The 27281-nt window shown below is 40.6% G+C and overlaps 1 protein-coding gene across 2 annotated transcripts in view; it reads left to right on the forward strand.

Annotated features, from left to right (window-relative positions):
* The window catches only part of Ctnnd2 (catenin delta 2), a 361255-nt gene that overhangs the window by 88494 nt on the left and 245480 nt on the right, over window positions 1-27281 (forward strand). For both annotated transcript variants that reach the window (XM_076856215.2, XM_076856216.2), the window contains exon 3: window positions 23651-23783. In XM_076856215.2, coding sequence (XP_076712330.1) covers window positions 23651-23783 — 133 coding nt within the window. The remainder of the gene's footprint in view (window positions 1-23650; window positions 23784-27281) is intronic.

A 27281-nucleotide genomic window follows, 5' to 3' on the forward strand; every position in this document is an offset into this window, starting at 1 on the left:
GGCTCATGCCACCACCAGTATCACATCACTGTTCTTCTGTATTTCCAGAAAAGTTTAAATTGCTTTTTTAGCTAGAAAACTAATAAAAAGAGTGACATACATCAGGATTTTCCTGATTCCTTTAAATGGCTGTTTTCTCTCTCATTTACGTAATTTCTCTGGTCATAAATACAGATTGTTTAAAATACTAACCATCAGTGACTCCAAATTATAATTTTAATTTCCTAAAACATTTTGACATATATGCAAGTTCTTTAGAAGATTTGTAGCAATTTCTTTTTTTGACTTCATGAAATTTATTCTATCTTTGTTTTACATTTCTTTTTGCCAAGGCAGCATAGGTATCAGAAAAGTTTCTTAAAAATTTAATCAATATGCTTTTGATGAAAGTCCACAATTGTTCTTGCCTGGGAGATAGTGTAGCCAAATGATTACACCCAGCCCAGCGGCTTCTGCAGATTAGTACCAGGCTGGAATGCCAGCGCTCCCTGCCCTGTATGACCTTGCACAAGTTTTTTCCGTCTCAGTTTCCTCATCCGCAAACAGTACCTCTCTCAATGGTTTCAGCTAGAGCAAACAAACTGGAGCCCACAAGCCAAATCGGGCAGCCTGCCTGCTTCTGTAAATAAAAGTTTTATTGAAACATGTCATGCTCATTTGCATACATTGTGCTGTGCCTGCTTCTGTGCAATAAGCAAGGTTAAGTAATTTTGACAGAGACCATGTGGATGGCAAAGCCTAGGGTATTTATTATCTGGCCCTAAGAGAAAAAGTGCTGAATCCTGAATCAGAATATTTAATTTATGTGTGTATAAACATATATAAAAATCTACATGTATGTATGAGGCTTCATATGTGCTTGTATGTATACATGTTGTATGTATGTAAGGTCTTTATCATGAGTTTTGATACATTGCCAACACTTATATGTTAGCTTTTATAAATATAATTTCATCAAACTCAGTTTTGCTTCACTGTTCAAAAATCACTTGTGAAGAGGGCATTACTCAATAAGTATGACAATTAAAGTATTTTCCTCTGTATTTTCAAAGTAAAGGCTTTGTCACTTACGTAGTTATTAATTATAAGAACACCATCATCACACCTTTCCAGGGTGTTCCAGCTGCTGAAAGAATGACTGTGAATGTGAGTGGCGGAAAACAGCAGAAGTTCCTCCTCTCACAGTTCTTTTTTTTTTTCAATTTATTTATTTATTTATTTTTATTGGTTGTTCAAAACATTACAAAGCTCTTGACATCTCATATTTCATACTTGAGATCCAAGTGGGTTATGAACTCCCATTATTACCCCGTGTACAGATTGCAGAATCGCATCGGTTACACATCCACATTTTTACATAATGCCCTATTAGTAACTGTTGTATTCTGCTACCTTTCCTATCCACAGTTCTGAAGGATGAAGTCAAGGTAACAGCAGGGCCATGCTGTCTCCCCAGCTCCTGCCCCTCGGAGCTCCTACCAATTGCATTCCCTGGCTTAGAAATGTTTCACTCAAAGTCCTGTCTCTGTAGACTCTTGGCATATACCTTGTGTCTGCTTCACATTGTCCTCCCTTGGTACCTCTGGGTCCAAAGTGCCCTGTTGTCGTCTGGGTGCCCCAGTCATGGATTAGAGCCCACCCTAACACAGTACGACCTTATAAGTTGATTATTTCCAAATAAGCACACAATCACACATTCTGGTGGTTTGGCTTTCCACATGGCTTTTGGGAGATAGAATTCAACCTGTAATATCAAGTAACTATCCTCAAGAAAACTGGAGATTCTCTTTGTATCTTAGAAAACATATTACATTTTTAAAAAAGATTAAAACAAGCATTTCAGTCCATTTGATAACAAAGTCAGGCTGATTAAAATGCTGTTGGCTACACATTTTTCCATCGTTTATGCTAGCAACATAGAACATCTATGTTTAGTTGCTCCTAAGTGAACATGAGATTGCAGATGATGAGCACCAGAGGAGAAATACAAAGAGGGATTTTTAAAGTGACTTGGTGCCAATATTGATCACACTATGCATGTCTCCATTTGTCCTCCCAGTCTTTTACAGCCTCTGTCTTAGTATTCTTTTCCGTTGTTTCTCTTTTTTTCTCTAACTGCCCCCACCAACACACACATTTATATTTTTTCTTTAGATTTGTATCTATAGAAAAAGATACAAATCATACAGTCATTTCTTGAACATTTTCAGAGTGATGAAATATGTTTTTTCACCTGGAATCCACAGATATTGATCATTGCTCTGCAGTCCGTGTTTTAAATTCGGGTAAAAGTTGTATCACCTGGGCATCAAGGTCTCTTTCACCTATGAAATGTTACACTTTGGGCAGACCCGGTGGAAACTCCTTCTAGAGCATGGCAAATCATATGTAAACAAAGTGATTTTCTGCCAGGAAAGTCATTTCTCAAGGCACAGTTTTTTGGGAAAAAAAGCCTAGATTCTTGAAAGGAGCTGGAGAGAGCATGGAAATCAGGAGTCCAGCCCATCCATGACAGTAATACAGGTGTCAACAAAAAAATTCAACAAATTCCTTTCAAGGATCTGATTGGCTGCTAGTGTGGTTTCATGAACCAGGCAGCATCCACTTGACAAGCAGTAAGGAGCTCCTCTGGCAGGAGCTTTAGCAGGCTCCAGAAGAAGCCAATGGGCCGTATCAGTCAATGGGCCCCTCTTCACAGGCTGCTGTAGGTCTCCTGTTTGAGGTGAGGGAGGGGTTAGGTTTTTTTCTTTTTCTTTCTTTTTTTTTTTTTTTTTTAGTTGTGGATGGACACAATACCTTTATCTTATTTATTTATATGTGGTTCTGAGGACTGAACTCGGTGCCCTGCATGTGCTAGGTGACCACTCCACTGCTGAGCCACAACTCCTACCCCTGGATTTAATTTTTTCTAACTGGTCTGTTTGGGGCTGGCTCTCATCTCTGTTCTGATTTCTCAGGTCTGATCTTACAAACAACTTCAGTTTCAGCTGATGATCAACTTTCACATGAGTGAAACTTTCACATGAGTGAAAGTTACCATTTTGTTAATACATTCCTGTGAAACTCCAGGTGTCTTTCATAAGTGAACTGTGAATTGAGTAATGCATAGATACATTTTAATACACCTTGAATTTCTTAGACCTTTGATGTGAGATTTTAAGCTTTAAATAGTTAATCTAACACTGTTGGTCTGGGTGGTCAGCTTGTTGATTTATGGTGTATTATCCTGTTACTTGAACTCCCAGCTGACTTTCATGATGAGAAAGTGATGAGTCCTTCCATTCACACTTGTAGTTACAAAATCCGTCACATCCCAAGCTTCCCCCTTCCTTCTCATTCACCCACACTAGTGGTAGGTTGGGAAGACCCTGGCGTGCCATGGCAGGAGGTGCCCTGGCAGTTGAAGGGGATCAGGGACTCTTCACCTTCAGGGTGTCCCACCATCTAGAGTGGGAGAAACAAATGGCCTTTGCTTGGTTCTGCAGGATCCTGAGAGGTCATTGCAGTCTAAGTCTGAGATGGAGACCAAGGGAAAATGTTAAGTGACTCTGTCCACTGCAGAGTTAACTGCACTTTCCGCTGGTGGGTTTTATAACTGGGTTTTTGTCAGTCTCACTTGCAAGCCACTGGGAGAACACTGGGTAGCTTGCCAGATCCTGAGCAGAGTCAGCGGGCAACAAATAACAAATAAAGTATTCTGTCTGCAGGTTCTGGAGGAAGGAACTCTTGGAATATAAAGAGGCTCAAGTGTGTCCCTTGTCTAACTTTGGGGCAATACCAAGAGATGCAGCCTGATCTCTGAGCAGCTGGGAAGGGGTGGCAGCCGCACAGCACAGTCTCAGGCACTTGTATGTCATTTTGCTGCAATATTTAAAGCCATACTTTCAATCATTCATTTTTATTGAAGAAGAAACCACCTTAAAATCCTTTCTGGTCCTAAGTGAAGAGAAGGCACACAGAGGTTTGTATGTGACTGCAGCTACACATCACGTAGAGAGTGTCAACCCCCTGCCTGACATCAACCTGCAGACTAGGGGCCAGACTCATCTCTCCATGTTGTGTGAGTCATGATAGTTAAAATCCCACGTCCTGCTCTGGGCCCACTGTAATTAGGAATATGTCAAAGTTAATAACTTCTAAAAAAGTGGATTCATTCTTAACCAGTGACTTGTCTATTTCCAATAATACTCAATTTTATGTTACTGTCATAAGGATTGCTGATAAAATGGTCATCTTTACCACCTTGACTTTTTCAGATTAACCTCTTTTAACATATTAGAATACACATTACATGAAATATTTAGATATTTTAATATTATAAAAATAATTTTATTGCTTTTCATTGAGTTTTCATGTGGGTTTTTTTTTTTTTGAGAGAGAGAGAGAATTTTTTTAATATTTATTTTTTAGTTTTCGGTAGACACAACATCTTTATTGTATTTTTATGTGGTGCTGAGGATCAAACCAAGCACCCTGCACGTGTCAGGTGAGTGCACTACCACTTGAGCCACATCCCCAGCCCATGTGGGGGTTTTTAAATTTTTTTTTTCAGTTGTAGACAGACACAATCAATACCTTTATTTTATTTATTTATTTTTATGTGATACTGAGGATCGAACCTAGTGCCTCCTACTTGCTAGGCAAGCTCTCTGCCACTGAGCCACAACTCCAGCCCCTCTCCCTATCCCGCCCCCCCAGAGAGAGCGCATGAGGAAACAGGATTTATTAGAGTAATAGAAAGAAAACAGAGCTCTCAAGGGGAAAGACCCTAAGAGGGATGGTAACAAGACCTTGTATTTTTTAAGCTCCTTTTTAAAGTATATAAATTAAATTCATGAGAAGTAACAAGTTTAAAATGTTGCATTATGTTATACATTAAAGTGCAAATACATTACTTAATAGTTTCTTATGGATCAGGCCTTCCAAAGATGTCTAACCACCAGAAATATTGTTTTGAACTTTTCACCTCTCTGCATGAGCCTTTGTTTCTCTGGTTAAAATACATTTGCCAACTCTGCTTCTTCTCATTGTCATTGGCTGACCTTCTGCCCACTCCTCTCTCTGTCACTTCAAAGCTATAAATGTTGGATATGAACACATTATTCAAAGAATGGCCATCACTCTGTAGTAAGGCAGCCTGATGTATTGTTTTGTTCATACCTCCAAAACTCCATGGGGAAGAGCATAGATGAAGCTGAAAACATAGTGTTTGCATTATCTCCATTGTAGAACAATTTTCCAAGTGCCTTAAAATGTGTTTGCCCCCTTTCAAGTATGAGTGAACAAGCATAAGAGATGAAGACCTTCTTTGACCCATAGTCTGACTTTGGAGGTCATTCAGTGCTGACTTTGGAGGTCATTTACAACATACCAATGAGCTTCAGACAGGTCTTTTCAGACCGGGCATAGTGACACATGCCTGTAAACCCAGTGACTCAAGAGGCTGAAGCAAGAGGATCCTAAGTTCAAGGCCAGCCTCAACATCCTACCAAGACCCTCTCTCAAAATTAAAAAGGACAGGAGGTGCAGCTCAGTGGGAAGACAAACCAGTTCAATCCCTACTATCAAAAAGCTCTTCTCAAACCTTTTACTCCTGTCTGATGGGGAAAAATTAATGAAATTAAGGAAAAGTTTGAATAGTTTCAAGATGAATAGTATCCTTGGTTGCAGAAAATGTGAACATGACTTAAGAACAATTTGGTCTGGGATTGTGGCTCAGAGGTAGAGTGCTCGCCTGTCATGCCTGAGGCACTGGGTTCGACCCTCAGCACCACATAAAAATAAAATAAAGATTGTTATAACTAAAAATAAATATTAAAAAGAACAATATGACCAGATCTATTCCTCCATATTTTTGCTATCTGTTACTGCATGACAAAACATCCCCGCAAAATTAATGGCTTAAAAGAGCTAAGGGTATTGTGTCTCATGATTCTCTGTGAAGACTGAGTTTAGCTGGGCGTTCTCCCTTGGGTAGTATCATAGGTTGCAGCAAGATGTCCCTGGCTATGTTCATGTACTGTCCCTACAAGATTGGACATCCAAGATGGCGTATTCTTATGCAGACAGTTGAAGTTATGAAACCCGAGTTCAGTCGGATTACCTGCCTAGTCACCTATGCCTTATGGCTAGATCTTCTCCCAAATGGGATCTAGGAGGGAGTATCCAAGAGACCCAGCTGGAAGCCACATGACTTCTTATGACCTGGTCACACACACAGACGGATTTCAAGAAGTTGGCTCACTGAACTGTGGGGTTATCAATTCTGAAATCTGTAAGGGATGTTGACAGGCAGGAATCAGGTACAAGCTGATTTTACCATCTTGAGGCAGAATTTTTTCCTCTACCAATCTATTTTTTCTCTTTCAATGACCTGATGAAGCCAGTGACATTATTGAGGATCATCTCCTTGACGTACAGTCAGCTGAGTATAAATGGTCCTCACATCTCCACACGTCTTCAAGGAAACCCTTTCATTCAGGCCTGGTGAAGTAGCTGGGTACTATATTCCAGTCAAGTTGACCCATTAAACATAAGCTTCTATGAAAAGGGATTTGCTGATCCATGAACTGAGCAGAGAAGAAGAGCGTAGAGAGACACAGAATTTCCTAATTAGCTGCTCTCTAAGCAGGGGGAAATCAAAAGAAGTTAAATGGAGACAAAAATATTATAGATTTTCTGTCTAAACATGCTTTGGGTAAGATTTTAAAATTGAAGTATGGGAATGCTACTCAAGATGATGTAAAATTCTGGGGTTTTATTATTTTTAAAATTCTCAACCTCAGATGCAACCATTTTCTTCCATTCTAGAAGATAAGAAAAAATACTTCTTAGTGATATTCATAAACTATAACTAAAACCAAAAAAAAATTCTAAAAACATTTTTAAAAAATTTTATGCTAATGTGAAAAGAGAAGAGAAAAGTGAAAAATGAGACATTCAAGCCTAATAAAGATGAAATGATGAGCAGATTCTCTCACCTTGGGAAAGGAATTGGAACATGGAAGTCTTTTTCAGCTTTTTTTTTTTATTTTTTTTTTATTTTTTTTTTTTATTTTTTTTTTATTTTTTTTTTTTTTGTTTTTTTTTTATTTTTTTATTTTTTTTTCTTTTTCAGCTTTTGTAAGATTTTCCTGTGTCACCTTGAATAATGCACTGAGCCAGTTGTACCTGAGCAAACCCTTGTGGAGGGTAATTGCAGCATTGGTACGTGAGTGTTTTAAAGGATTTGGGGTGACCAGATGGAAGCCACTTTGCTGCCAGGGAGAGGAAAGAAGAGAGAGAGGGGCTGAGCAGCCACCCCCAGTGCTGCCAGCATGGCCTCCTTTCCAGCCCGGCTTTGGCCTCCAGTCTGTCCCCTTTCTGGCCTGTGGACTTGTCGTGATGGCAACTCATGCCAGGTTCCCTAACAGGAAGAGTTTTGTGCTTCTCTCCTGTCTGGGGTTTTTTTTTAGAGGAAATCCATTAAGCCTGTGGTGCCAGTCTGACTTCCTGCCGACACAGCGCAAGTGGATCTGCACTGAAAAGATCTGATGGAGACCCCAGACCAGTTGAAGAGCATTATTCACCCAGGAATATAACCATTGAAAATGCTACACCAGCTTGATTCCTTGACGGAAGAGAGCCTGACGGGGTAGTAAGAGACTGACAACGATGTTAAAATGCGTGAGAAGAGTCATTTAGCACAGGGACTCTCGGGTACCTTTTCTTGCAAATATGTGAACCTACTGCAAAGCTCCCTGTAAGGAGGCAGCGTAAGATCATCATTCGCTCATTCACCAAACAAGGTTTTTCTGGCACTGAGAAGGCCGGTCAGCCACTGTTTGGTGGCTAATGCCTTCTAATCAGCTCTTGTAATATTCCTGTTCCACCTGTAATGCCATCACATTTAGTTTTCTGTGCCCCAAGCTGGGCTGATAGCTAATCATTCACTTAGGTTCCGTGAACCCAAAGGTTGTCACTCACTCCCTCTCCCACTCTGTCCTTTGCACCTATGATTCTAAACCCAAACTCACGGAAATCTCAATCTAAGAAGCCTCTCCATTGTTTGGCTCAAGGAAGAAGTAAGAGAACAGAGGCCTATCTGATATGATCAGAGGTGCTAGGTGTCCTGGACCTTTGTCTTTCTGCTTCAGAATTGTGACTTCACCACACCAGGGATGAGTCCCCCACCCCAGGGGACATTGGGCAATAGCTGCAGGCATTTTTAGTTGGCATGATGTAAGCAGACAGGATGCTATTGGCACCTCATTGGTAGAGACCAGAGCTACTGTTAAACATGTCCTAACACAGGGAAGCTCTTGTCTCCAACCAAGAATTATGTGACCCAAAATGTTAGTGGTGCTGAGTCTGAGAAACCCTGCCTCAACCTGAGGTTGCCCCTTCTAAACCCACCTCATCCTCTCAGTCACTAGGTCCTGGAGCCAGTGACCTTGATTATTCACTGTGCTTCATTGTCAGTCCTTTAGTGTTTGGTGAATAAATGAACAAATGGGGTCCGGGGGGTACAACCAGCAAGAGAACAAGCACTGAATATATTACATGTATACTTTCTAGCATCATAATTGTTTTTAGCTTTGAGATTTTTCCACCCTGGAATAGTTTTACTTGCTCTTCAAGTGCCTACCATGTCAAAGCCATGTGCTAGATGCTGAATACACAGTAATGAGTTAAACATGACATGATCCCTGCCTGCTGGACTTTACTGCCTGGTGAGGAAACCATCATTGCCCAAGTACACAGTAAGTGTGAAGTTTCGGTGTGAGAAGCTATGGAGGCTGCTTGCTTGCCACAGGAGAGGCCAGGGAAGGTCCTGTGTGGTCAAGAACCAGCCAAGGTTCTCTGCAGAACAGTCGGACCCACAAGTGATGTTTTAAGTCTGTGTTTGGATACTAATATTCCCTGGGAATAGTGTCAACTTCTGTGCCATCTGGAAAGGACTTTTTCAAGTGCCACTGGAGTGGGGTTGGGGCATGTTAGCAAAGGGACAAGTGAGAGAACATGGCTTGGCCTGTGTTGGGAGCTGTGCATAGTTGGGCGTGCACACAGGGCTTGCACAGAAGGGCACACAGAGTGACAGTGCAGCTGGAAGAGGAGGCAGAGGCCAGAATATGAGACTGTGGTGGATCCCAGCTCCGTGAGTGACAGCGGGAGTGGGGTTGCTGGGAGGTCACCGAGATGCTGGAAAATGTCTGGAGAGGCCTAGCACTGGCATGCTGTGCAGGACAGAGTGAAGCAGCACAGCCTGGAGTGAAGAGCCGTTAGAATAGTATCACAGTGTTCAGAGCATGAGAAACGAGGCCCACAGCTCAGCCATGAGAATATGATGGATTACGGAAAGCGAGTTGACAGCCGTGTGCCTGGATGTTCGAAGGAACTTGTAAGTCATTCTTTTATTCCCAGTAACTTTCCCCCAGTAGTTAATGAAAAAACAGTCCCTTGTAAATGTTTGTGTTGTCCCAAGATAACCCCTCCCCTCCCCAGCATCCTGCTAGACTGGGTAACCTTTATGGTCACGGCAACTTTACGGGTTTTGCAATTCAAAGAAATTTTAAAAATGAGGCAAGACTGAGGTTTGCCTTTATGTTACAATATTCTGGTGATTTTAGTTCCAAGAAAGTATTTTTTCACAGAAATATCTGAGACCTTCCGAGCTGCTGAATGAACAGGGGAAAATGCTCGGGTTCCAGTGTGCTTCTGTGTCACACGTGGGCCTGTGTAAAGTCCTGTGTAAAGTCCTTGACACTTCTGTGTCAAGCCAGCGTGTGCAAAGTCTGATCTCTGAGAAGGATGTGTGGAGGTGGCTGGGGCCCAGCGATTGCAGATAGGAGCTGTAGGGACAAAGAGGGGACGATCCTTTCCTTGCTCAACATAAAGGGTCTCGGCTGCACTGGCTGACAAAAGACCAGCACAACACGTTTACTTGATCATAGTTCGAGGTGGCGTGGGAGCCTTCACATTAAAGACCCAAAGCCCCAGGTGAACTTTCCGCTTTTATGCTTGGGTTGGATAAAGCAGAGACAGCCGTGGAGATATATGACTGCACCAAGTGGCCAAGCTAATGGAACAGGCAGAGTGGAAACCCAGCCAGGCCTGTCGGCTCAGTTCTTCTTGCTCTCTCTGTGTAGCTTTCCTTCCTGTAGGGCAGGAGGCAGGACCCCTACAGAAATGGGCTCCTCTGACCTACTCTCAAAGTAGACTAGAGGGTTTCTTTATGACCAGCTCTTATGCAGAAAAGTGAAAGAAAGCTCTAGTAATATTTTTTGGTTGTATGGCTGGCTTTAGGGTAAACGGGGTCTGGTTTCTATGACATGCCTTGGAAAAGGGAAAATATAATTTCTGCATCTGTCTTAGGGGGATATGAGGGGGTGAAAAGAGTGCAAGAGAAAGTTTGCTTCTGAGGCTGCCTCTGAGGTTTTCATTTGGAGGTTCCGTTGGCTGAGCCGCAGTACAGCTGAGACCTGAGGACCCTTTCTGTAGCTGAAATGTGCCTACACCTTTTGTGAAGTAAGATTTAGTTTGGGTTTTTTTCCCCTTGTGTTTTTAATGCAAATCTTCCTTTCCCTTCTTCTATTTCACTACAAAAGAAGTATTAACTCACACAATAGGCAGTAAACTTAAAATACCAGCTACTCTAAAGATTTAAAACCTAAATAGGTCAAGGGATATTTAGAAAAAACTCGCAGATGACACATGTCATAAGAGATGAAGGGAAAGTGTTCAGCCCTGTACTCCTGAACTTAAAGCTCTGACATCCCTTAGAATCAGATTTTTAAAATAGTAACAACAACCCAGATCACTTGGTACTCAGAGAAATAAAGATGTGGGATTGAATTGACAGCACATGAGACCTAACACAGTGCCACTCACATATTGTTCTGGGTTATCAAAATGTGCAGAATCTTCTAATCAATCCCAAGTATTTGCAAATATGAGTTATAATTGCTCTCTCAGTGAAATATTTTATAGATTTCACACTTCTCCTTGAAGTTAAAAAATTAAGTCTAGAGTGAGTTTTCTGCTTTGCAACTTTGACATCCACTGACATAGGACAAAGCCGAATGTTCTTCTAGGAAACATGAATTTCCTCTGACCAAGTAGAAGAAGAACCTTCTCTGAGCCCTTGCCTCTGAGCATATACACCCCTCATATTTACTCAAATGGAGTCAAAACATTGCCTGAAGTGTTCTGAAAAGGTTGAGTTTGCTCGATGTCTTGTGGAAGCCAGAACAGTGTTCAATGCCCTCCCTGTTGTCCAACCACTACCTTGTACAGAGGTAAAAGTAATCATAGAACTAAACTCACAGAGCTGTTGTCCAGATAGTGAATTGACAACCGACATTTACTGTGCAAATACTAAGGTCAAGTACATTAACACTGGGGTGATTTGTGTAAATTTTTAAAACCCAGATAGCTTGTTAGATTTGATGATTATATAGCTATTGTTTTCAGAGTATCCACTCCATGGAAAGCATTTTTCTTGTCACCACAGTGGATTTTAATAGAAAATACTACATAGTTTCAAGGCAATGTAATGTATTATACCAGGGAAATAAATAGAAATAAATGGATATATTGAGAGTACAGGAAAATAATGTTTTATATCATGCTGTGTATAAAGAGAACACTTGTTTTAAGTTCATTCTGCAGAATTTGGTTGGCCTTTCAATTCCCTTTTGGAAGACTTTAAACAGGAGAACACTAAGATTATTAGAAGAAAACAAATTAGGAAAAGTTATTGTATCTGGAAGACTTTATTCTTTGCATCAACAAATAACAACTCTTTATTGAAATAGGTGGGTAATGGTATATTTTGTGTGTATATCAAGTTATTAATTGAATGGTAGGTGAACTACAAAAACCAGAGAATTATAGATCAAAATTTGGAAGAAATTTCAAGAGATGGGCTGTGGGTAAAGCCAAGCACAATTTAGAGAATGGATCATGAAGGACAAGAAAAGGATAATATCTGAGGAATTGGTTGAGGGCACATTTTTCTTCAGATAGGTCCTTTTATTCTCTCCTCCATTACCTGATTCTGGGCCCCAGAATTCTTAGAGGCAATTACATAAAATTATAAGCATGTCTATTATATTAGAGATTTTTTTTTTTTTTGCAATTAGTGGTTTATAAAAGTCAACAATATAAAACGTTGTTATGTGAGTTACTGGTTGTTTAGAAATCACTTAATTCTTGATTCAAAAAGAGAAAGCAATTACATTTGAAAGATATGTAGTAGACATGAATCAGATGAGTTTTACCTTATCCTTATGAAATTTCCGAGGGGTTCACATTTGTTCTTCTCCCAAACCTGTAATAGCTTTCAAAACTAATAACAACCGTGGTGTGGTGAGACAGTGAGCCTCCTGACTATGAGCAGGGACTCTAGTCTGTCTGCCTATTAATTCTGCCTCCATCACCTGCTTATTTCTGGACCTTAGGGAAAGTGCTGATAGACTCTGTGCTACAGCAGCTACATCTGTAAAATGGGCATATTAACACTCTATCTCAATGGGAGTGGTGATCAGTAATGGGTAAGGCTCAGATGCAGTTCCTAGGAACACAGGATGTGCTCAATAAGAACAAGGTCTTCACTATGTCGACTTATTTCTGTATGAAAGGAAGTTGTATCAGTGCTTTTTGTAAAGTAGTAGTATGCACCTCAGATAGTCACTCTGATGATGAAATCTCTAATTGTCTCTAGAGGTAGAGAGGAAGTATTGCATTCTTCCAACTTTGGATCATTCCAGCACAGTCATGTCTACCAAAAACTGCTTGTTACATTCATCCAAGAGCAGAGTGTCCCATCACTATATTCATTTGCTTTCTCTGGCTCTCAGGTCCTCATGTGATTCTCTCTTCTGTGGTTTAAACCTATACATAGCAGCCCAAGAAAGGCTCCGGAGAAAGGGCAAGAAATGGGTGGGAAGGAAGGTCCCTTAAGGTCAAATGCAATAGTGAAGACGTCAACAGCAATTTCATACAGTGAGGAGCATGCTGAATATAATAAAATAAGTGTTTTCAGTGATACCACGGCAGTAAAGTGGTACTTTTCATCGTGTTTCATGATCCCGTTGTACTATGCCCTTGCCCAGGTCAAACAGAAAAGGAGGGCGAAGGTGACTTTAAATGTGGATATTTTCCCTAAATTATTTTGTATTTTTATATTGTAAATATAGAATATTTAACAATAAATACATTGCTATTATTTAGGTCTTTCACAGTCATAAAATGATACATTTTGAAACACCTAAAAAAGAAAACTGATAGAGTGATAGTTTATTTCCCCAAATGACAAATGTTTAGGTTCATTTGATTTACTGAGTTGCTTAATTGAAATACTGAATTTCAACTACCCAACAAACTTCCATTCATGTCTGAACCATCTGCCCTTCCACTGATATCTGTTCGTTATGCTGCAGTTTCTCATTCAGGTTCAAGTCACAGCTACTGTTAAAAACATTCGCCCACTGCTGTTTCCCAGTTACACACCAAGGCCCTCTGGCCACACAGCAAACTCAGAGGAGCTCCCAGGGAGATTTTAAATTTTAGAGGGAAATAGAACAAAGTCTGTTGGACACCAAGTGAAGCATGAGTTTAAGTTCAGCTTCAAAATTCTGTTGTCCAACATTTCCCCTGATGTCTTCGTAAGTCTGCAAACCTGGATTTTCAGGTTTCTGTGATTAAAAGTAAAAACATGTCAATAAAGGAGGCAGAATGAAGATGGCATTTTCTGAATCTGGTGTTTGAGAAGTTGCCTGGTGCCCAAAAGCACAAATGGTCAGGGCATAGATAATTCTAAAGTCATTGGGTCTAAACACTTAATGAATAGGACTGTCAGTTATTTCTTTTGTCCCAGGTACACTGTGAAACATTTATAGCAAAGGGCCCTGTGAACCAACAAGTTTGAGAACTTTTTGAACTCTATAAAGTCAAACATTGAGAACTGTTCAGTAACTTCTTACTAAAAAAAAAAAATTGTTTAAAAACATATATTTGTACAATAATTAAATATTGAATTAGCATTCTTAAAGATCCAAATTCTGTTTTTTTCTAGTGGCTTTGGTTTGCTACCATGTAGATAGAACTTAAAGCAGTGTATTTCTTGTGTATTGAAAAAATGCTTAATGAAGAAACTACCTGTTTTTCTTTTTTGTGGAGATGGTGATTGAACCCAAGCCCTTACACATGTGAGCTATAGCTCCATCACAGAAACTATCATTTGTAATTAGTGAAAAAGGTAATAGAAATAACGTACCTTTTGGTTATTTGCATAAATAAACTTCTATTTATCTACCATCGGCTCTTTTTCCTGTAGTCAAACCTCTTCCATTTGCCTTGTCTACCCCCTGCCCATTTTAAATTATAGAGGTTTGTGGCAACAATAGGAGAAAATGTTTGTGAATTCATTGCAAACTTTTAGTTAATTTTCAAATAAGTCATAACCATTTACTGTGAGTTAGCCACACATGATGTAATAAAAGCCTCATCTAAGACTTTATCAACAGGTCTAAGTTAAAGGTAATTGGATATCATCATCTTGAAATGAATTTTTTTATTATTATTATTATTGCACTTTGCAAAGAAGCTGCCCAGCTATAAAATCATCTAGGATGAGGGTATACAGGTGGCCTTTTGACACCCCTTTGATTCATGGTCTGCAGGGACTGCTAATGAGTATCCAATGTTGGTTGTTCTATTCAAACTGAAGAGTGAAAACAATGTCTGCATTTTACATTTGGAAAAATCCAAACAGTAAGATGGAAATAAGTTAATAGTTTTATATCAAATGTACTGTGAAATAAGGTAAAAGAAACACCCATGGAATTACCTTGTACTTCATGCCTAGTAATGAGAAGTAATCGTGAATAGCTATTTAGACATTGTACTTGTTTTTCTTTTTCCTTATATTGAGAGTAATGATGAGCTGAACATGTTAGTGCATACCTGTAATCTCAGCGACTCGAGAGGATGCAGCAGGAGTATTGCAAATTTGAGGCCAGCCTCAGCAACTTAGTGGGACCCTGTCTCAAAAGGAAAAATAAACCAGGTGTGATGGCACATGCCTGTAATCCCAGTGGCTGGGGAGCCTGAAGCAGGAGAGTCCTAAGTTCAAAGCCAGATTCAGCAAAAGCAAGGTGCTAAGCAGCTCAGTGAGACCCTGTCTCTATGTAAAATACAAAATAGTGCTGGGGATGTGGCTCAGTGATAAAGCGCCCCTGTGTTCAATCCCCAGTGCCCAGTGCCAAAAAGAATATATATATATATATATATATATATATATATATATATATATATATATATATATATATTTTCTTTCTCATATATATATGAGAAAGAATTTCTATCTTCCTTAGGATTCCTTTAAGAGCAACATGGAGTAGTGCACTTAGAGGGCTGGGTTTTGCCTTATTGTTGACAGGGACACTAGTTCCTATAGGTCTAATTATGGAATTGTGGTGTTTTATTTTTCCTCTTATTTTAGTAACTAAACACGACCACTACTCAATAAGCTTCCCTCCCATTCCTAATGTATTCCTGGTTAGAACCACGTGATCCACGAGGTCACTCTTCAGGTGATCCACTGAGTGTCAGATTTGCTCTCTGGGAGATTTCAGGCTATAAGGACACAGAGTTAGAGCATGTGAGCTCTTGGCGACAAATCAACTGGTTCAATTCCTTTTCTTCTTCCTGTTTAACTTGTAGTTTTGTTAAAACGTTGGCAGATTTAGAACACGACTTTTGCCCTAGAATGACCCTTCTGCAGAGGCAGTCAGCCTTAGAATGGGAAGTTTCTCTTCAGCATTTTCCTTTCCCTTCGGATGTGCCCTTGATGGCCTCACAGGGTAGCCTTACACCCAGGTATGAGACGGGAAGAGCGAGGCCTGGCAGCCCACCCGGCAGGCGTCTGTCAGACCTGGGCTCTCTCCTGTTGAACGTGAGCACTTCACCTCTCATGAACCACAGGCAAGGTCCTGCGTCCATGATGGAGCCTAGCAAAGTCTCCACTCTCCATAAGCATCTCTGAATATAGACAAAACACCCAACGTCATCCACACCACAAAAAAAGGACCACACACCTCCCAAGCCTGGCCAGCATGACTGTGTTTCTCTGTCCACCACGGGTTGAGCAGGGCTCTGTTCTTCCCTCCTCCTAGAAAAATAAGATTTTTTAAGATACTTAGTCATAGACTTTCCCCCACATCCTGGTAGCCACCTATGCTGAACACAGCCCTTCACGTCTGAATCTGCCCAAGATCACTTAATTTAAGCCAAATCCTATTCTTGATTCCCTGGCATTGACATGGCTAGCAACTTGCTTTTGAAGTTTACTCTTTCTAAATACCACCCTATTACCTATGTAAAATGCATGCGTATGTGCATTGTACAATTTTGTGTATGTATGCATGCACACAGATTTGTAAATATATACACATATGTACATGCAAGCACATCATATACACACGTGTGCATGTTAGCACACAGATACACATATATATGTATACATACACACATGTACTCATAAGCACACAGATACATGTGCATATCCAAATATGCATTAAAAAAATGTTAGAAGTGACCTGGGCCTTTGTTACTTTTTCTCAAATTCTTAATCTAACCTGGAGGCACAATCCTGATCGTCTCCTAATATCGACAGACTAAAAGCTGTAGATCAAACATCCTTAGATCCTATACTTCTAATCTTAATATCCTGAGCATCAAATTCTTTCCTTCCAGTTCCCTCTCTGGGTCCACACATCTAGGTGCTTTTCTAAGGAACAGTATGGGCTATTAATTTTAAAATAGGTACATAGTTGTAGAATATAAGCATTTTCCATAAAGTCATTATGTTTTACAAGGTAAATTTTATGGGTACTAATTTGCAATCTTTTCCCTTGGGCTATTGCCACCAAAAAGAACCTGTTCAATCAGAGCAACTTCATTCTTATGTACATGTATTATTAATTTTTCCTTGTGTACCATATTTTTCTTGAAACATCTAGTAGCCTTAATGAATAAATAAATAGTACTTTAAAGTCAATTGACACTACATAGGTGTTATGATATAACTGATAATATCCTTTGTCCTAATCATCTTTTAAAATATTTACGTCCTCAATAGAAGCAGCAATTCATTGATGTTTAAATTATGTGTAATTTCAAGTGCTAAATAATATCATAACTTTTGGCTAATCATGGTACATTATTTTTCCTCTTCAACTTCTTCTAGATTGAATTCAGAGAAGAAGCCCATTGCTTGGCAGAGACTAATTCCAGACATTAGTACCCACAATAGTTCAAAGGAACCAATCTTGTCATCATTTTACTGTTTGTCTCTCTCCACTTCAGCAGCCAGTAGAAAACTTGCTGTTTCAAACATTCCTCCTTATTCTGAAATAAAAGGTCCTAGTCTCCCAAAGGGGGCCTAGCCTGCCCCACCTGCCCCACTGGTCCAGGCTGCGCCTGAGATGAGTGACAGAAGATACCCCTATGTGTGGGGAGGAAGGAGGTTCTCAGTGGGTCTCCAAGAGCTCCCCTTTTCTCATACTTCACACGCACCCATCCAAACCCTGCTGGCTCACCCTGCATATTGTACCCAAACTCTTTGCTTCTCAGGACACTCTGCTCTCTCTGATTGTCCTGATCTCCATGCTGTTTTTCCCAGTCACATGAAGTGAGTTTCCTGTGGCAGCCATAACCTTGTAACAGCTGAACACCTTCAAGTAACAGAAATCTGCTTCTGAGTGCTTGGTAATCAGAAGTCTGAAACCACAATGTTGGAGAGTTGGTTCCTTCTGGAGGCTTGAGAGAGGCTTGATCCAAGCCTCCTGCTAGATTCTTGTGTTGCCAGGTAGCCTTAGTGTTTCTTGGCTTGCCAATGCCTGTCCCCAGTCTCCACCTCCATCTGTACACCACCTTCTTCCCTCTCTTCCCGTTTGTCTTTTACAAAAAGATACTCTTATTGTACCTAGGACCACTCCAATCCTGTATAGTCTTGTCTCAATCTTTAGTTATGTCTGCAAATCTGTTTCCAAATACGATAGGATTCTAAGGGGGACATTATTCACCCTCCTCTTCACTTAGTACGACCTGAGAAGTAATCTGTTTTTCTCTTTTAACAATTAATTACCAGTTCCCATCTGAAAGTAAGTTCTCCAAAGGTGGGAACATTTGCTCTGTGCAGTGCTGTGTCCTGGTGGGAAGGCACAGTGGCTGCCCCATAAACACTGGCAGGTGGAGTGGGCGGACTGTGGCTGTATCCTTGGGCACAGCAGGCAGGGGTGGTAGGAACATGGCAAGAAGTGGAGGCTCCTGGGCCTTATGGATGCCAGATTCAGATCACGGATATTACATTTTCAAATACATAGATTTATAGACAGTGGCCTGGAAGTCAGAGTAAATCAACAGAAGAGAATGCCTGGTAAACAGATGTCACACGAGAGACTCTCAGACCTGGGATTGAGGAGGAGGCCAGGAAGCTAGGTCTTGGCAGTGGGTGGTCTTCTGCATTAGTTTCCTGCAGCTGCTTTTATAAGCTAACACAAAATTACTGGGTTAAAACAACACACTTTTACTCCTGCTAGTTCTGTGTGTCAGAAGTCTGAACTCGGGTACTCTGTGCCACACAAGGCGTCACTAGTGCCCTGCTGCCTGAGAGCTTCCAGAGGGAGGTCCATCCCCTTGTCTCCTCCAGCTTCCTGAGTACTGCCTTCCTGGCTCCGGCTCCTTCCTCCATCTGCAGAGACAGCAGCCTCCCCGCTCACTTCCCTGTTTCACTGCCTGCACCCGTGTCCAGTCTCCTGTGTCCCTGTTTGAAGGAGGCTTGTGATGGCATTTAGGGCCTATTGGATATCCAGGATGATCTCCCATCTCAGGACCCTTCACGTGGTCACATCTGTCAGACAAGAGAATACTCACAATACCAGGGATTAGGACCTGGGTCATGTGGGGTGACTGTCCAGCCTCCCACATATTCTAACCAGAGACCAAACACAGGGCAGGTGTAGAGCATCCTGGATCTCTCCCTCCTGACTTTCCAGTGGGATTCTGTCCTTTCACTGAGCCAAAAGGACTAGTTCCTTTCTTCTCTGTTAATTTCTCTCCTACTGGCAGGTGACTTGAAGGTGCCTCGTGAGCTGGGCACATGTCCGTGGAGCACAGTGGCAGCTCCATCATGAGGTTGACCCCATAAGGCATGGTGGAATGAATAATGCTTATGATGCAGTTCAGGGAATTCCATCTAACTCAATATGGAAAGCCTGAAGAAAGCCCTTTCTGTCTAAAAGCCATATAACAATTGAACTCACTTTCTAGATAGTCCTAATTCTGGTGCTACTATTTATATAAAAGCAAAGACTTGGGCTGGGGATGTGGCTCAAGCGGTAATGCGCTCTCTTGGCATGCGTGGGGTGCTGGGTTCGATCCTCCGCACCACATAAAATAAAATAAATATGTTGTCTCCGCCGAAAACTAAAAAATAAATATTAAAAAAATTCTCCCTCCCCTCCCCCTCTCTCTCTTTAAAAAAAATAGCAAAGACTTTTAAAAATGTGATTAACTTTATCCTATTTGTTTTGTGTTACAAACTATCCAGGAACGAGGGTTGAGATATTAGTGCTTTCATGTGTGTATCATTGGATAAGTTCTTTTGGGTTGATGTATCTTCTTTTTATTATTTTAAAAATCCTTTTTTTTTTTTTAATATCTAGCACCCTTCAGCCCTTCCAACTTAATCAACAAGCAGCATAAAAAACAAAGCAGCCTATCTTCATAGCTCTAGATATGAATGTCAAAGTCAGTATGGTCTTTAAAACTTCAAAAAAGTCCAAAAGTTCATGAATGATTAAGATTTCCACACTTTTATATAACTTCCATACAGTCAGGCTCCCAGTGGAAGTTATTCAGGTTGTATTCAAAGTGAGCAGTGTCCCATCTGACATGAAGCTGTGTCGAAAACCGAACTTTGAATTTGTGAGGACCCTGGGTGTCTCTACACTCTGTTCCTCGGGGAAACTTAATCAAATGTTATGACAGTCCTCCAACTCTTTGGTTTCAATCCCAGTATAACTTTGTAAAGAACTTCAAACTGTTTGCTATTTAGCTCTGTGCTAAGCGTTGTGATTTTAACAGCTCAGACAGTCCATATATGAGTGAGGGTTTAGTCACAATATTGTTGGTCTATGTGACAAGTTTTAATGAAGAAAAGGTTACATTTGCATATTCTCCAGTTCCATTAACATTCTGAAGTGAAGCCCAGTAACAAATGAGTGTTGAGTTCAGCTTCTTAGAAAACTATAGATGCTTCTTGCTTCTTATTCTCCTTTTCTTTGTCTGGTTATATGTAAACTTGACATTTCTAGAGAGCCTACACTGTGTGCCATCTGTGCCTGTTATTGCTGATCTCCCACCAATATACCAGAGCAGGAATTATGATTTCAGGGAGGAAGATGGATTCCAAGTGCACCTATGTGGCAAATACTCCCCACCGCATCCTGACCGGTGGAGGCTCAGGGGCAAGCTGGACAGACTTGAGCCCATGGCTGCAGAGAAAGTTGATGGGTCAGCAGGGTTCTAACCAGGTCTGGCTCCATCCAAAAAACCTTGTCCATTAACCCACCCTGCCTCTGAGGGAATAGCAAGAAAGAAAACAGTTTCAAAATGGTAAATGTTGCTACAAGCGAAAGCAATCTTTCTCTTTTCACTTCTATTTCTTCACATAAGCATAATGTCCAAAGGGATACATGTCAATAAAAGGGAGGTTCTTAAAAAATTAGATGGTGTTACATGAATTACAAAAGAAAAATATATCCCTGTAGCAATCTTAGCATTACAATTACTAGAATATATCCAGCTCTGAATAGTTTACTAGGCACTTACCAATTTATGGTGTCTTCCTTGAGAACAGTGCTATTATTCTCTGTAATATTATTCTGTTATTAGATTACGCTGTTACTCTCTGTTTCATCTATGGAAGCCGAAGTCAACAAAGACTAAGGGACTACCCCATATTCACAAGATACAAGAGTTAAAGACAGATGTTCAAGTTCTGAACTCTTTTCCAGTTTTTCTGACGCCAAATCCTGAGATCATCCTCCTACAGTAACCAAGGAACTGAGGCAGGAGAGAGTGATGCCCACCCGTCTCCAGGGTGACCAGAACCCTGGGGAGGCAATGTAGAGGGACCTCCTGTCCTTTTACCAGGAATGGTGGGAGCCACCTGGGGTATGAAGCAGGAAATGGAGATAGCCAAGTTCATTTGAGTATGGTGAGATGACGGCGGGAAGGGCAGTGAGGTGGGAGGTGACTGGCAGTTAGAACTAGGTCTGTGGAGGTAGAAATAGGGATGGGTGGGTGTTTGGGATTCCAGAGGTTTGTGGCTAGAAGAGGGGTTAAGCTGGTGCCAGGTTCCTTCTGACCTATCAGTAGGGAGCTTGGATCTCTTCTGGATTCATGATTCTTTGGAATGTTCATCAGTCCCATATGAATTTTGGGGAGTGACGTGTGGATACACATGTTTACATTGTATGCGTGTGTTCAAGAAGTCTCTAAGTCTTCTCCCCTGAAGCTCTTGTTCAAAAGATATGTTCCATGAGCCTTTGTCTATCTAATAGAGCAATCAATTACCACCTGGTTAATAAAATAGACTGAAATAAGTTCTTCACTAATCACTTCCTAATAGCCTAAACTTACCGAATTCATCTGGGCCACCCATTGTCTTAAATTTGTAGCTGCCCTGCAGATTTTGATGTGATTTGCAAGGCATATAATTCTAGAGGGCAGCTTTCATGAGAAGGACCATGCTATCTCCATATTGCAGAGGTGGTTTGGGATCATGCAACAAAAGGAAATTAAATTTGAAAGAAGAGCCAGCTTCACATACTTAGTCTATAATGGTTTTCTATTGTGATCACATATCAAGAAGGATTCAGCATCAGCAGTCACTTATACGTGTTTCCCAGCAAATGTAGTATTGTGCTATGTGTCTTGTTGAGAATGTGCATGTATCTGCCTCCCATGGTATGTAGATTTATTGAATAGTTAGTGCACATGAAATCAAATGCTTTGTCTTTCCAATAAAAACAAAGCCACTTCAAAAGCCTTCCTATTTCATAGTGTCTTCAGTAAAGCAAGCACCAACACGTTTCAGGGTTTTCTTGACAGCTCTACCAGTTGTGATAAAGGAAAGATAAAGAGAACAGGTTAGAACCTATGAGGAAACTTTTAACCTTTGTCTGTTCCTTTCCATCCTATTTTTCATGACTTCTCCGTGCAGATGACAGCGCTGACCTGGCATCAGTAGGACGCATGCTTTTGAGTTGTTTCACGAGGAGTAGGAGTAGATGCTGCACAGCCATCTCATTCCTCCTGTAGCCCATCTTTCAGATAAATAGCACCTTTCTGTGCCTTGTGGGGTCAAGTTTTTATCTGTGGTCTCAGAGGTTGCTTTTTTATTTCTCAGTTAAAAATTGGTTCTCTGCTTCAAGAATAGAATCCATAGAGTTGGTCCTGTCAGCATTGTGATCTAACTGGTTGAGCTGAGAGATTTCAAAAAAAGAATATCCATTTGGGCATTGGTACAATATCCCTTCTGATTTAGGATATCAGAGCATATTCCTTAAGTTTAAATTAAAAAACTAGATTTTTGAAGTAGGTCAGATGTAAGAAGGAGGATTCAGGAAAAGAATATTTAGTACATAAAATGTATTAACATTTTGTGAATACATCAGTGTCTTTAAATAAATAATTTCCTCTTAAAATGTCATTTTGTTTTTTGTACTTTTGTCCCCAGAAAAGCATTAAGGGAATATGTCTATGTTTTATCTCTTCTTTTTTTAATTTTTGTCTACTTTTTTCAGGACTAAAACTCTTGTATTTTTTTAAAGTAAGTTTATAAAAACAGCAACCACGAAAATGAAAATAATGATGATATCAGCATCACCTACTATCATGAATTATATTTTCTCATATCTGAAAATTTAGCTAAATGCCATGCCTCATTTTTTTTAAATAATATACTAGGAAAAGGTGATCTCTACAAAGTATCCACTTAAGCCAAATTTTAAAAAGTGTCTATATTAATATGATCATGGGTCATTTTGTTATTTTTCATAATCATAATCTTTATAAGTGTGGAACTTGAGTTGATACATTTAACTTCATACACACACACACACACACACACACACACACACACATGTACATGTAATCTTTTTTTCCTTTTAGGTTCTGGGGATTGAACCCAGGGGCACTTGACCACTAAGCCACATCCCCAGCCCTTTTTGTTTTCAATTTTGAGACAGGGTCTTGCTAAGTCACTAAGAACCTCACTAAATTACTGAGGCTGGCTTTGAACTTGTGATTCTCCTACTTTAGCCTGCCAAGTTGCTGGGATTACAGTCGTGCACCACCATACCCAGCTATGTGTGTCTAGAATCTTATGTAATCAATGTGTATGGATGCATTTAAAAACTGTTTACATGAGTTGATCTTTTCAGAATACTCTTTTAGATGCATCTATGTGTAAGGAAACCAGAACAACAATTGCGAATTATTTATGTGTAAACTAGTAAGTACAATTCATCAGTGTGCTAACCAGATGCCACAGTCTAGAGGGCTCATCCTCATGTTCTCGTGCCTTCCTTTTGTTCAGAGAATTTGGATGGAGAGACCCAGAACTGCCCGAAGTGATCCAGATGTTACAACATCAGTTTCCTTCAGTCCAGTCTAATGCTGCAGCCTATTTACAACACCTCTGTTTTGGAGACAATAAAATTAAAGCTGAGGTAAGCACTACTTGGATTCTCAAATGAAAGGTGTCAGATGAGTAAGTATTCAGAATTTTTTAGAGAAATGTCAATGGGAAAAGACATCAGTAAACTAAAGTTGTGTTTTCAGGTTTAGATCTCAATCTTTAAGACTGAACCATCATTCTTTTCTTCCAGTATTAGAATACTGAGGCATAGAGGACCAAGGATGCATGCCAGAAGCGGCAGAGGCTAGATTATCAATGGCACATGTGGGTGTGATGTGCCTTCCTCTTCTGAATTCCATCTCTGGAGTCATCTCTGCCTCTAAGCCCTAAAAAATTACAAAGCATCAATTGCTATCTCCTCAAATTGCAATCAATATGAGGAGCTATGGCCTATCCTTCTCGGAGAACTCATTGAAAGAATGAGGATGTTAGGCAACAAAATGGCTTTGTCTTATAAACAAGCATTTTGAAGCCATTTACAAAGGTAACAGCAGATATAATATGGATATATGTGATGCATTAAAGAGAATATTGTCTGTGTCCATCACATAAATGATTGTTAACATGCCCTGTTCTTTGGTAACACTCTAAAGTGCATAGCACGCTGCGGTGTGTGATTATTTTTGGAAAATCACGGTGGTCACTGCAACTCTGATTTTTTCAGATAAGGGAATTAGAATTTGCATACAGGCAGCTGAGTAATCAATTTTTTATAAAAAGATTTTATAAGCTATAATGAGTCATCTCCATTGCATGTAAGCAATTTTGAGGATGAGTCTAAATTAGTTTAAGAGTGGAAAGAAGAGATTTGAAGATATAATTGCAATTTATCATAGATTTTGCTTGCTCGCATTGGGATATATATAGCCCAGCAGCTTTTTATCTTTTTTCCCTCTCTTCCTCTGGGACTACAGAGGACTTGGTTCATGCCCATTCTTATCAGAAAAGTCAGATTTCTTTTTTGAATGAATGTGGAGCAGTGGTGTTCAACCAGGTGTGATTTTTCTCCTGAGTTACATTTGCTGTCTGGGGACAATTTTGGTTGTCACAACTGGAGGAAGGTGTGGTGATGCCACTGGTCTCTACTGGATGGAAGTCAGGGATGCTGCAAAACGTCCTATAATCCACAGGGAAGAACCCAGAACTACCCAGCTCCAAGTGTGAATACTGCCAAATTTAGATTCAGAGAAAATATTGCCCACCTAAGGCAAATTTAAAATGTGAAAAAATACCTACTGTTAAAATGACCTAAAAAGTCATCAAAGTCATGTGACTCCCATTCCCAGTGGAACTCATCTTAGTCATTTGAATAGAAAAAAAAAAAACAGGAGCCATACAAACTGAAGGACAGACTTCTGATGAGGGCATCATGTACCAGCATGTAAGGTTCTGAAGAATGCAACCTGGAGAGTGTCTCAGAGGCCATGGAAGCATTCCGTCCACTGTTAGCATGAAGTTGTTTCAGGAGTGTGGTGTTGTCCACCCGCGAGTGAGCTGGATCCTACTCAAATTGTGGTTCCAGTGTTGAGACTGCCAAGATCACTCTCACACCAAGAAGGTACAAAAAGGTGGGTTACCCACATGGTGAGGCTTTCCAGAATGAGCATCATCGCTGCCAATCACTCCAAAAAATGGCTTGAGAGAGTTCTGGAGAGGGTCTGGCTTGAGATCCTGGGGTGGTAGGCAATGGATTCTCTCCTGTGGATGGGGCCTTGTGTGGAGGGCGATTCTTCCTATCCGCTTGTTCAGATGAGGGGCAGCAGACAGAAAGGAGCGATAGAATTCAGGAATCAAGGGTGCTTTACCATGGAGCTGTCCCCTAGTCCTTTATGACGTTTTTTTATTCTGAGACAGGGTTTTGCTAAGTTGCTGAGGCTGGTCTTGAACTAGAGAATCCTCTTCAGCTTCCCAAGTACTGAGATTACATGCATGCACCACTGCATCTGGCAAAACTTTATCACAGGGGATCGCCTGGTCTGGCTGTACAGGCGTCATGGTTCAGGGTAGTTTGAACAGGCTTCCTAACTGACTCTGTATGTGCTCCGGGCTCATGGCCTAGGCATGGAGGTCTCAATAGCGATGCTGGCTGGCACCTGGCTGTAGACTTACTTGTGACCACACTGGAATTACCCTCAATGCCCTGTGGTTCACATAGGCTGTTCAGTGAAGGGGCACATACATCACATCAGACAGAGGCAGCTTCCCATGCTGGACCCCCTGCTCATCAGTGGTTACCTGGAAGAAACCAGTGTTGTCTACTGGAGCCTCTTACCTTTAAAATAGAGATGTGGATACCTTTGAGGGGATTAAGGGACTCTGTGTCTGCAGACTGCTTAGTGGTGGAACATCCACTCATCATCACAGGAACCTAGTTAAGACACTGAAGCTATTTTACCTTATGAATATATGTGTGTGTGTGTGTATGTATATGTGTGTGTGTGTGTATATATATATATGTCTGTGCGTGCATCTGTGTGTCTGCATATATCAGTGTACTTATTTTTACTTTGCTTGGGTCCCCTCCAGGTCATCTATATCACCTCTTATTATTTGGAGTGCCTGCCAACTGCTGGTCCTTCAGTAGTGGTTCAAATTATCCCAGCCCTCCTCACTGTACCTGATAGATTACTGGCTCCAGGATGATGGTTCCTGGTTCCTATGAGGCTGGGGTGAGGGAAGGCAAGGGTGTAGGACTGAGGGCATGCCCTGATATCGAATGGAAAGCATGAAATCAAAGTTGCTGTCAGCCAGGGGGACAGAGACGTGCAGAGGGCCTAAATAAAACCCAGAATGAGCAGCCTAGAGCTTTCCTTCCTCTCCACCCTGTCACATGGGGAGGTGTACATGCATGCAAAACTCTGATAAGAATCCTCCAGACCTGTTTTGTTCTCTCATCCCTACTCAGAGCCCAGACTATTAGTAATGGGTTCTCTGTTTGTGACGGATGGCTGCCTGTCATGTTTTCATACACAGGTATTGATTTTCGTAATTACCTGTTGTCCAAATACTAATCTTGCAGGCACTAGCCTTTCCAAATTTACTCAGTCCTCTAGTCTTTCTATTGCATTTTATTGGATTGATTTAGCCCTTCAGTCTACATTTCATTATTGGTATTGACTCTGCTCACACAATGGATAGGCCATTGAGCAAAAGGCAAAATTAAATCTCCTATATGTGAAGGCCATAAATCATGCCTTGCTCGTTCCTTATTACAGTGCTTTGTACAGATTTCATATAATGAAGCCAAGAAATTCAGTTTTGTTCAAAATGATGCTGGATCTTATAGGTACAAAGTAGAGAATTCACTGCCATAAATCACCAGTCCTAACTTTTCCTTGTGGCCTAGTGAACTGGGGTTTGAGAGCCTCCTGGTGCACCTCCCAGAATTCAATCTGATTGATTTACAAATGTATGATTAGGTAAATGATTTTTTAAAAAAATTAAAATAATCCCTTTTGATCACTTAAAAATGTGGAAATATTTTTCAGTCTCTAGGAGACATATTACTTTGAATGCCGCCATTTAGGAA

The sequence above is a fragment of the Callospermophilus lateralis genome, chromosome 5 (genome assembly GCF_048772815.1).
Source record: "Callospermophilus lateralis isolate mCalLat2 chromosome 5, mCalLat2.hap1, whole genome shotgun sequence".
Lineage (NCBI taxonomy): Eukaryota > Metazoa > Chordata > Mammalia > Rodentia > Sciuridae > Callospermophilus > Callospermophilus lateralis.